The 12,997-nt window shown below is 39.8% G+C and overlaps 1 protein-coding gene across 1 annotated transcript in view; it reads left to right on the plus strand.

The window, feature by feature from the left end:
- Positions 1-12,997, plus strand: part of LOC120024273 (neuronal acetylcholine receptor subunit alpha-2-like) — a 35,753-nt gene that overhangs the window by 2,188 nt on the left and 20,568 nt on the right. The window contains exons 2-4 of the mRNA XM_038968469.1: positions 658-809; positions 5,111-5,155; positions 11,866-11,975. Coding sequence (XP_038824397.1) covers positions 658-809; positions 5,111-5,155; positions 11,866-11,975 — 307 coding nt within the window. The remainder of the gene's footprint in view (positions 1-657; positions 810-5,110; positions 5,156-11,865; positions 11,976-12,997) is intronic.

Below are 12,997 nucleotides of genomic sequence, written 5' to 3' on the forward strand. Positions count from 1 at the left end.
CAGTGACTTGGCAATCAGGATATATAATAATAAACAGAGTAGCAACAGCATCTGCAAAGTGTGTCTATGCATTGAGTGTGTGACGTCACTCACTGAACAGAGGACAAAACTGAAGAAAAAAAAATTCTGATAAATCTGCAGTTCCTCACAATAAAATGACAGCAATTAATAAAGTTTTGTTTTCAAAGTCAGTCGGTCAGCTCGTTCAAATCTGTCTACACTGTCTCAGAGATAATTTGATTAAAACCTCCTACAGTAGGTCTTACAACCACACAGCTGTGTACCAACAGCTACAGTCAAGTCAAAGACAATGGATTCATAAATGAGGAAGGCCTACAAGTGGGGAGATGTATCTTTCTCTCTCATTTTTTACAGACAGATTTTTTAAAATCTCAAATCCCTAACTTGCTGATCCATACTTGTCATATATTTGCTTTATTTGATAAACTGTGTTGCCTTTCAACTTGTAGGATTTGAAATAAGAGTAACCATTTTACAAATCTGGCAGTATGAAATAGTTATTATAGCTGTATACGTTATTCATTAGAAATAGAAAGACTACAGTGGGAAAAAGCTCCTTAAAGCACAATACGTCTATGCATAATTGTACCTGAGAAATTGTTTGCTATAAAGCTCTCTCTGACCCTCCCCTGTTAGTTTTCTGTCATGAGAAGACCCACTCACATGCGGAGGACGAGCTCTTCAAGAAACTCTTCATCGGGTACAACAAGTGGTCCAGACCCGTACCCAACATCTCAGACGTGGTCATCGTCAAGTTCGGACTCTCCATAGCACAGCTTATTGATGTGGTGAGTAGTGACTGACAGGACCTGTGGACAGAGGAAGAAAGAAACGGAGAAACAGCGAAACAGAGAAACAGTAACAAACAGAAACAGGGAAACAGAGAAACAGAAACAAACAGAAACAGCGAAACAGAGAAACAGAAACAGAGAAACAGTAACAAACAGAAACAGAGAAACAGTAACAAACAGAAACAGAGAAACAGAGAAACAGAAACAGAGAAACAGTAACAAACAGAAACAGAGAAACAGTAACAAACAGAAACAGAGAAACAGTAACAAACAGAAACAGAGAAACAGAGAAACAGTAACAAACAGAAACAGAGAAACAGTAACAAACAGAAACAGAGACACAGAGAAACAGTAACAAACAGAAACAGTAACAAACAGAAACAGAGAAACAGAAACAGAGAAACAGAGAAACAGTAACAAACAGAAACAGTAACAAACAGAAACAGAGAAACAGTAACAAACAGAAACAGAGAAACAGAGAAACAGTAACAAACAGAAACAGAGAAACAGAGAAACAGTAACAAACAGAAACAGAGAAACAGTAACAAACAGAAACAGAGACACAGAGAAACAGTAACAAACAGAAACAGTAACAAACAGAAACAGAGAAACAGAAACAGAGAAACAGAGAAACCATAACAAACAGAAACAGAGAAACAGAAACAGAGAAACAGAGAAACAGTAACAAACAGAAACAGTAACAAACAGAAACAGTAACAAACAGAAACAGAGAAACAGAGAAACAGTAACAAACAGAAACAGTAACAAACAGAAACAGAGAAACAGTAACAAACAGAAACAGAGAAACAGCGAAACAGTAACAAACAGAAACAGCGAAACAGAGAAACAGTAACAAACAGAAACAGGGAAACAGTAACAAACAGAAACAGGGAAACAGTAACAAACAGAAACAGTAACAAACAGAAACAGAGAGACAGTAACAAACAGAAACAGTGAAACAGTAACAAACAGAAACAGTGAAACAGTAACAAACAGAAACAGAGAGACAGAGAAACAGAAACAAACAGAAACAGAGAAACAGTAACAAACAGAAACAGCGAAACAGAAACAGTAACAAACAGAAACAGTAACAAACAGAAACAGAGAGACAGAGAAACAGAAACAAACAGAAACAGAGAAACAGTAACAAACAGAAACAGCGAAACAGAAACAGTAACAAACAGAAACAGTAACAAACAGAAACAGAGAGACAGAGAAACAGTAACAAACAGAAACAGCGAAACTGTAAGAAACAGAAACAGCGAAACAGTAACAAACAGAAACAGTGAAACAGTAACAAACAGAAACAGAGAGACAGAGAAACAGAAACAGAGAAACAGTAACAAACAGAAACAGTGAAACAGAGAAACAGAAACAGAGAAACAGTAACAAACAGAAACAGCGAAACAGAAACAGTAACAAACAGAAACAGTGAAACAGTAACAAACAGAAACAGTAATAAACAGAAACAGTAACAAACAGAAACAGAGAAACAGAGAAACAGTAACAAACAGAAACAGAGAAACAGAGAAACAGTAACAAACAGAAACAGAGAAACCGTAACAAACAGAAACAGCGAAATGGTAACAAACAGAAACAGAGAAACAGAGAAACCATAACAAACAGAAACAGAGAAACAGTAACAAACAGAAACAGAGAAACAGTAACAAACAGTAACAAACAGAAACAGAGAAACAGTAACAAACAGAAACAGAGAAACAGTAACAAACAGAAACAGCGAAATTGTAACAAACAGAAACAGAGAAACAGAGAAACAGAGAAACAGTAACAAACAGAAACAGAGAAACCATAACAAACAGAAACAGAGAAACAGTAACAAACAGAAACAGAGAAACAGTAACAAACAGAAACAGAGAAACAGAGAAACAGTAACAAACAGAAACAGAGAAACAGTAACAAACAGAAACAGAGACACAGAGAAACAGTAACAAACAGAAACAGTAACAAACAGAAACAGAGAAACAGAAACAGAGAAACAGAGAAACAGTAACAAACAGAAACAGTAACAAACAGAAACAGTAACAAACAGAAACAGAGAAACAGAGAAACAGTAAGAAACAGAAACAGTAACAAACAGAAACAGAGAAACAGTAACAAACAGAAACAGAGAAACAGTAACAAACAGAAACAGAGAAACAGCGAAACAGTAACAAACAGAAACAGCGAAACAGAGAAACAGTAACAAACAGAAACAGGGAAACAGTAACAAACAGAAACAGGGAAACAGTAACAAACAGAAACAGTGAAACAGTAACAAACAGAAACAGAGAGACAGAGAAACAGAAACAAACAGAAACAGAGAAACAGTAACAAACAGAAACAGGGAAACAGTAACAAACAGAAACAGTGAAACAGTAACAAACAGAAACAGTGAAACAGTAACAAACAGAAACAGTGAAACAGTAACAAACAGAAACAGAGAGACAGAGAAACAGAAACAAACAGAAACAGAGAAACAGTAACAAACAGAAACAGCGAAACAGAAACAGTAACAAACAGAAACAGTAACAAACAGAAACAGAGAGACAGAGAAACAGAAACAAACAGAAACAGAGAAACAGTAACAAACAGAAACAGCGAAACTGTAAGAAACAGAAACAGCGAAACAGTAACAAACAGAAACAGTGAAACAGAGAAACAGAAACAGTAACAAACAGAAACAGCGAAACAGAAACAGTAACAAACAGAAACAGTGAAACAGTAACAAACAGAAACAGTAATAAACAGAAACAGTAACAAACAGAAACAGAGAAACAGAGAAACAGTAACAAACAGAAACAGAGAAACAGAGAAACAGTAACAAACAGAAACAGAGAAACCGTAACAAACAGAAACAGCGAAATGGTAACAAACAGAAACAGAGAAACAGAGAAACAGTAACAAACAGAAACAGCGAAATTGTAACAAACAGAAACAGAGAAACAGTAACAAACAGAAACAGAGAAACAGAGAAACAGTAACAAACAGAAACAGAGAAACCATAACAAACAGAAACAGCGAAACAGCGAAACAGTAACAAACAGAAACAGAGAAACAGAGAAACAGTAACAAACAGAAACAGAGAAACAGTAACAAACAGAAACAGAGAAACAGTAACAAACAGAAACAGAGAAACAGAGAAACAGTAACAAACAGGAACAGAGAAACAGAGAAACAGTAACAAACAGAAACAGAGAAACAGAGAAACAGTAACAAACAGAAACAGAGAAACAGAGAAACAGTAACAAACAGAAACAGAGAAACAGAGAAACAGTAACAAACAGAAACAGAGAAACCGTAACAAACAGAAACAGAGAAACAGTAACAAACAGAAACAGAGAAACAGTAACAAACAGAAACAGAGAAACAGAGAAACAGTAACAAACCTACAGGACAGTAGCTCTCCGGGAACAGGGTTGGAGAGCCCTGGTGTAAACCTACAGGACAGTAGCTCTCTGGGAACAGGGTAGGAGAACCCTGGTGTAAACCTACAGGACAGTAGCTCTCCAGGAACAGGGTTGGAGAGCCCTGGTGTAAACCTACAGGACAGTAGCTCTCCAGGAACAGGGTTGGAGAGCCCTGGTGTAAACCTACAGGACAGTAGCTCTCTGGGAACAGGGTTGGAGAGCCCTGGTGTAAACCTACAGGACAGTAGCTCTCCAGGAACAGGGTTGGAGAGCCCTGGTGTAAACCTACAGGACAGTAGCTCTCTGGGAACAGGGTAGGAGAACCCTGGTGTAAACCTACAGGACAGTAGCTCTCTGGGAACAGGGTAGGAGAACCCTGGTGTAAACCTACAGGACAGTAGCTCTCCAGGAACAGGGTTGGAGAGCCCTGGTGTAAACCTACAGGATGTTAGTTCTCCAGGAACAGGGTTGGAGAGCCCTGGTGTAAACCTACAGGACAGTAGCTCTCCAGGAACAGGGTTGGAGAGCCCTGGTGTAAACCTACAGGACAGTAGCTCTCTGGGAACAGGGTTGGAGAGCCCTGGTGTAAACCTACAGGACAGTAGCTCTCCAGGAACAGGGTTGGAGAGCCCTGGTGTAAACCTACAGGACAGTAGCTCTCTGGGAACAGGGTTGGAGAGCCCTGGTGTAAACCTACAGGACAGTAGCTCTCTGGGAACAGGGTTGGAGAGCCCTGGTGTAAACCTACAGGACAGTAGCTCTCTGGGAACAGGGTTGGAGAGCCCTGGTGTAAACATACAGGGTTTCCCTCTACTCCTGTATTTCTCTATATTCTTGTCAGTCTTTTGCCTCCTCTGTTTTTCGTTGACCTTTTTCTTTTCCTTTCTACAGGACGAGAAGAATCAGATGATGACCACCAACGTCTGGCTGAAACAGGTGATTCAGTACATTCAGGATATAGTGCATGTGTGTGACAGGTGATTCAGTACATTCAGAATATAGTGCATGTGTGTGACAGGTGATTCAGTACATTCAGTATATAGTGCATGTGTGACAGGTGATTCAGTACATTCAGTATATAGTGCATGTGTGTGACAGGTGATTCAGTACATTCAGAATATAGTGCATGTGTGTGACAGGTGATTCAGTACATTCAGTATATAGTGCATGTGTGACAGGTGATTCAGTACATTCAGGATATAGTGCATGTGTGTGACAGGTGATTCAGTACATTCAGTATATAGTGCATGTGTGTGACAGGTGATTCAGTACATTCAGGATATAGTGCATGTGTGTGACAGGTGATTCAGTACATTCAGGATATAGTGCATGTGTGTGACAGGTGATTCAGTACATTCAGTATATAGTGCATGTGTGTGACAGGTGATTCAGTACATTCAGTATATAGTGCATGTGTGTGACAGGTGATTCAGTACATTCAGTATATAGTGCATGTGTGTGACAGGTGATTCAGTACATTCAGTATGTGTAATTTTCATTAGGATCCCCATTAGCTAACGCCGTAACGCTAGCTAATCTTCCTGTGGTCCAACACCAATTAACAAGACATTACAAACAATTACAAATCAAGACTTCAAACATTCAACAAGTAGACAATACAGACAATTAAAATACCTGACAGGAAACACATTTAACATTAATTTCCTGTCCAGTCATATGGTCTATCTCATTAGATGTTCTTTCTACTTCCTGTCCAGTCATATGGTCTATCTCATTAGATGTTCTTTCTACTTCCTGTCCAGTCATATGGTCTATCACATTAGATGTTCTTTCTACTTCCTGTCCAGTCATATGGTCTATCACATTAGATGTTCTTTCTACTTCCTGTCCAGTCATATGGTCTATCACATTAGATGTTCTTTCTACTTCCTGTCCAGTCATATGGTCTATCACATTAGATGTTCTTTCTATTTCCTGTCCAGTCTTATGGTATATCACATTAGATGTTCTTTCTACTTCCTGTCCAGTCATATGGTCTATCACATTAGATGTTCTTTCTACTTCCTGTCCAGTCATATGGTCTATCGCATTAGATGTTCTTTCTATTTCCTGTCCAGTCATATGGTCTATCGCATTAGATGTTCTTTCTATTTCCTGTCCAGTCATATGGTCTATCACATTAGATGTTCTTTCTACTTCCTGTCCAGTCATATGGTCTATCACATTAGATGGTCTTTCTACTTCCTGTCCAGTCATATGGTCTATCGCATTAGATGTTATTACATTTTTTTCTTGAAAGTGGATTTACTTTTTGCCTGAGAAATATGGATTGGTAAAGAGTTCCATTCAGCTATGGCTCTATATAAAACTGTATATTTAAGGTGATTTGTCCTTGGCTTGGGTTGTCTTAGCTGCCCTGAATTTGCCTGTCTGGTTTGGTGGTTATGTGTGTTGCTAGTAAGTACGAACTGGCCTGAAAAAGAATGTGTTTTTATTTTATTTTAAATATAACATTCCAAAAGAAAATCAGAAGACTGGATAGTCATTTGTTTTTAACGTGAATCCATGACAGATTCGGAGGCATTTGAATAATATTCATATGGATAGAGCAATGAAGAGCTGATCTGGCAGCCCTGTTTTGAGCCATTTGGAGCTTTTTCTTTGCTGCAGATGACCATATAACCAGACAGTACTCTAAGTGTGATAGGACCAGGGATTGACCATATAACTGGACAGTACTCTAAGTGTGATAGGACCAGGGATTGACCATATAACTGGACAGTACTCTAAGTGTGATAGGACATGGGATTGACCATATAACTGGACAGTACTCTAAGTGTGACAGGACCAGGGATTGACCATATAACTGGACAGTACTCTAAGTGTGATAGGACCAGGGATTGACCATATAACTGGACAGTACTCTAAGTGTGATAGGACATGGGATTGACCATATAACTGGACAGTACTCTAAGTGTGACAGGACCAGGGATTGACCATATAACTGGACAGTACTCTAAGTGTGATAGGACCAGGGATTGACCATATAACTGGACAGTACTCTAAGTGTGACAGGACCAGGGATTGACCATATAACTGGACAGTACTCTAAGTGTGATAGGACCAGGGATTGACCATATAACTGGACAGTACTCTAAGTGTGATAGGACCAGGGATTGACCATATAACTGGACAGTACTCTAAGTGTGATAGGACCAGGGATTGGCCGTATAACTGGACAGTACTCTAAGTGTGATAGGACCAGGGATTGACCATATAACTGGACAGTACTCTAAGTGTGATAGGACCAGGGATTGACCATATAACTGGACAGTACTCTAAGTGTGATAGGACCAGGGATTGAATCACCTTATTCAGTGTGTTAGATGTTACATACTCAGAACATTTTCTTGTAACAGCAATTCCCTTAGCCACTTAGCAACCCACTCAGACACCATTCTTATTTCACTGCTCAGTACATCTGTTAGCTCATTACATTCTGACGCTGCACTATACATTGTAGGAGCTCATCAGCATCCATGACCACTCTTGCTTTGTTCATCACTGAAGGTAAATCATTAGTAAAGATAGAGTAGCGAAGTGGGCCTAGGCAACTTCCTTGAGGAACACCACAGTGTATATCTTTACTGTTTGAAAGGCTACCATTAAATAACACTTTTTGCCTTCTCCTGGATGGATAGCTTTCCATCCAGGATAGAGCTGCAGACTTAAAACCATAGCATTTGAGTTTTCCTAGTAACAGTTCATGATCAATTACATCAAAAGCAGCACTGAAATCCAGCAACACTGCACCAACTAACTTCCTGTCATCCATACTCTTTAACCAATCATCTGTCATTTGTTCTAAGGCTGTTCTCGTAGAATGCCCTTCTTTGTATGCATGCTGGAAACACATTATCAGACCATTACATGAGAAATAATCCTTGATTTGTTTCCAATAATTTACTTAACACAGGCAGCAAATTTATAGGATGACTATTCGGACCAGTGAATGCTGATTTTTTTTAATCTTTAGGTAGTGGAATAACCTTTGACTCTTTCCAGACTTCTGGGCACACCGCATACATCAAGCACTTATTAAAAATATGAGAGATTGTGTAGATATTTGGTTAGCTGTAACTCTAAACAATTTGGTGTCTAGATGATCTGTACCAGGTGACATGTCACCAGAAAGATACAACAGCATCCTTTCTGCCTCTTCCCTTTCTACTTGATGAACTTCAAACATGCATTGCCTCTCATTCATGATACAATCTTTTAAAAGGGTTTATGACATGGAGCCATCATTGGAATCATAGCATTCCTCAACTTATCCACTTTGCCTGTAAAATATTCATTAAAGTAGTTTGCAATGTCATGTGGTTTAGTAATTAATATACCCTCTGATTCAACAAAAGAGGCAGACATGTTTGAATTCCTACCCATAATAGTGTTCAACGTTCTCCACAACTTTTTCCCATCACCCTTTACTTCATCAATTTTTTTGCTGATAGAATCCCTTCTTCTGTCCTTTGTTTAGCTTGGTCACAAGATTTATTAATTTACAATAACTTTGCTTATCAAACAGATAACTTTTTTGGCATCATAATGGTGAATCATTACATTTCTCAGCTCATCATCAATCCATGTGGCACCATTTTACCTCACAGTGCATTTTCTTAAAGGGGGCGTGCTTATCAGCTATACTCATGTATAATTTCATAAACAAACTTAGTGGCATTTCAGGATCATCCTTAAGGTACACTTCTAACCATTGCACATTCTTAATCTCATCCACAAATGAGTCCTGATTGAACCCTCTGTAGGACCTGTGGTAGATTACCTTAGGGCCATACTTTGGTATTTTAGTTTTCCTAATGAGTGAGTCCTGATTGAACCCTCTGTAGGGCCTGCGGTAGATTACCTTAGGGCCAGCCTTTGGTATGTTAGTTTTCCTAGTGAGTGAGTCCTGATTGAACCCTCTGTAGGACCTGCGGTAGATTACCTTAGGGCCAGCCTTTGGTATTTTAGTTTTCCTAGTGAGTGAGTCCTGATTGAACCCTCTGTAGGGCCTGCGGTAGATTACCTTAGGGCCAGCCTTTGGTATTTTAGTTTTCCTAGTGAGTGAGTCCTGGTTGAACCCTCTGTAGGACCTGCGGTAGATTACCTTAGGGCCAGCCTTCGGTATTTTAGTTTTCCTAGTGAGTGAGTCCTGGTTGAACCCTCTGTAGGACCTGCGGTAGATTACCTTAGGGCCAGCCTTTGGTATGTTAGTTTTCCTAGTGAGTGAGTCCTGATTGAACCCTCTGTAGGACCTGCGGTAGATTACCTTAGGGCCAGCCTTTGGTATTTTAGTTTTCCTAGTGAGTGAGTCCTGATTGAACCCTCTGTAAGACCTGCGGTAGATTACCTTAGGGCCAGCCTTTGGTATTTTAGTTTTCCTAGTGAGTGAGTCCTGATTGAACCCTCTGTAAGACCTGCGGTAGATTACCTTAGGGCCAGCCTTTGGTATGTTAGTTTTCCTAGTGAGTGAGTCCTGGTTGAACCCTCTGTAGGACCTGCGGTAGATTACCTTAGGGCCAGACTTTGGTATTGTAGTTTTCCTAGTGAGTTCAACCAAGTTATGATCACTGTAACCTAGTGCCACTGATCCAGCTTTAGAACAACGTTCAGCCATTTTAGTAAAAACGTGATCGATACAAGTTGATGATGTGATACCAGACCTATTAGTGAACGTTCCGGTTGGTGATGTAATACCGGACCTATCAGTGAACGTTCTGGTTGATGATGTAATACCGGACCTATCAGTGAACGTTCTGGTTGATGATGTAATACCGGACCTATCAGTGAACGTTCTGGTTGGTGATGTCATAACTTGGGTCAGGTTACATACATTGGCAACATAAGTATGTTTCTTTCTCATTGGACGGTTGGTGTTAAAAAAAATCTATATTTATATCTCCTCCCCTAAATATATTTCCCTATTTTCATCAGATACCTTATCCAACATTAAGGAGATTACATCAAGATATTTGACATCAGCACTAGGTGGCCTATAGCAGCAACCAACTAGTATAGGTTTCAGATGAGGTCAATGCACCTGTACCCATAGTGCCTCTAATCCATTCAACATTAAGTCCTGACGTTGTTTTTGCTGGAATATTATTCTGGATGTAAACTGCAACTCCAACCCCCATATCTATGTCTGTCCCTCCTGAACACATTGTCTCCATGTATAGAGATCTCAGCATCCTCAAAAGAAGAGTCCAAGTGAGTCTTTCATATTGCCAATACATGAATATTGTTTGACTGCACTAAGCAGCATTTTTCATGAATTTTGTTTCTTAAACTGCATATATTTTAAGCGAGTAATGAACAGACCTTTCTTTGGTATATTTACAGTATGTACATGTCCAAACATGAACCTGTAGTTGGAGTCTGAGAGAGAGATTCTCAGTTAGTGTGTGTGTGTGTGTGTGTGTGTGTGTGTGTGTGTGTGTGTGTGTGTGTGTGTGTGTGTGTGTGTGTGTGTGTGTGTGTGTGTGGCTGGAATTACTTATGTCTGTTGCTCCTCCTAAATCCTTGGGAGGTAGAGTGAACAATCAGTTTGTCATACCTCAGATATGCTGTCACCTCGTTCTCTTGCAGCCTTCATAGCTGGTATTAGTTCCTTTCTTCTTTGACTGCATCTGAGAAATCCTCATTGATGAAGATGAATTAACCTTTCTGGTGCAGGTGTTCCGCTAGCAACCCACCTTGACAACATCCGGTGAAATTGCAGAACGCCAAATTCAAAATACAGAAATAGTCAAAATAAACATTCATAAAAAATACAAGCGTTATACATCGGCTTAAAGATTAACTTCTTGTTAATCCAGCCCCTTTGTCAGATTTCAAAAAGGCTTTACGGCGAAAGCATACCATGCGATTATCTGAGGACAGCACCCCGTTTACAAAAGCATACAAACATTTTACAACCAAGTAAAGAAATTACAAAAGTCAGAAATAGCGATAAAATTAATCGCTTACCTTTGATGATCTTTATATGGTTGCAGTCAGAAGAGTCCCAGCTAAACAATAAATGTTAGTTTTGTTCGATAAAGTCCCTCTTTATATCCCAAAAAACTCTGTTTTGTTGGCACATTTTGTTCAGTAATACACTGGCTCAAAGGCGGTCAAAACATGTAGACGAATACATCCTAATAGTACCGGTAAAGTTCGTCCAGGGGTCACTAGTGGTGAGAAGAGGTCACTAGTGGTGAGAATGGAACCAGACAGGCCAATTGTAGTGAAATTCCTCAGGTTCAAGGATAAGCTCGCAGTCCTTGAAAAAGCCAAACACCTTAAAACTTATTATGGCTTGGGGGCAGTATTTCGACGTCTGGATGAGAAGCATGCCCAAAGTAAACTGCCTGTTACTCAGGCCCAGAAGCTAGGATATGCATAGAAAACACTAACTAGGTAGTTTATTGTTAAAGTAAAACAAACCGAGTCTCTAGTCTTGATGCAGAGTTTCCTCTAGGATTTTGCCTAGAGGAAACCCTGCATATATATAGTATGTGTGTGACTGAGGTGTTTTAAGTATGAATTACGGTAATTAGTTCGTTGAGGATTAATAGGCTCTTTATGATGAGACCTCGGGACCTGAACAATCTCTCGTCTCCTTGTGTATGTTATCCTCTTAGGAGTGGAATGACTACAAGCTACGCTGGGCGCCGTCTGACTATGACAACGTCACATCCATCAGAGTCCCGTCAGAACTCATCTGGGTCCCAGACATCGTCCTCTACAACAAGTGAGTGACAGCAAAACTTTGTCCGAAATTGTTGTCATTAACGTAAATGCAAAGTAGAGTTCAGGTTTACTCCACTTCTAGGCCTATTTCAATGGTTAAATGTCGCCATCTACTGGATTCCTGAATCATAAGCTTAACATCAGAAATGGTTTACATTTGAGACATTCAGCAGATGCCCTTATTCAGAGCGAATTACAGGCACAATTAGGGTTAAGTGCCTTGCTCAAGGGCACATCAACAGATTTTTCAACTAGTTGGCTCATGGAGTCAAATCAACGAACCTTTCAGTTACTGGCCCAATGCTCTAAACCACTAGGCTACCGTTTCTCAAAAGTAATTTCCCGCTACAATGAACTGACAACTGTGATCCCATCTACATGTTATAGAGCATGCCTCCACTGAGGATTTCATAGATGACATGAGTCAATCTACCGGTTTCTGTTAGAGTGTTAATGATTAAACAGCAGCTGTAGGCCTAATCTTGATACAGTTCTCATCTTAAACAGCCATCCCATCCCCAGTAATATACTGCCATGTTATCCTGATCCTAGCCATCCCCAGTAATATACTGCCATGTTATCCTGATCCTAGTAATATACTGCCATGTTATCCTGATCCTAGCCATCCCCAGTAATATACTGCCATGTTATCCTGATCCTAGCCATCCCCAGTAATATACTGCCATGTTATCCTGATCCTAGCCATCCCCAGTAATATACTGCCATGTTATCCTGATCCTAGCCATCCCCAGTAATATACTGCCATGTTATCCTGATCCTAGCCATCCCCAGTAATATACTGCCATGTTATTCTGATCCTAGCCATCCCCAGTAATATACTGCCATGTTATCCTGATCCTAGCCATCCCCAGTAATATACTGCCATGTTATCCTGATCCTAGCCATCCCCAGTAATATACTGCCATGTTATCCTGATCCTAGCCATCCCCAGTAATATACTGCCATGTTATCCTGATCCTAGCCATCCCCAGTAATATACTGCCATGTTATCCTGATCCTAGC

This window comes from Salvelinus namaycush, chromosome 29, assembly GCF_016432855.1.
Source record: "Salvelinus namaycush isolate Seneca chromosome 29, SaNama_1.0, whole genome shotgun sequence".
NCBI classification, from domain to species: Eukaryota; Metazoa; Chordata; class Actinopteri; order Salmoniformes; family Salmonidae; genus Salvelinus; species Salvelinus namaycush.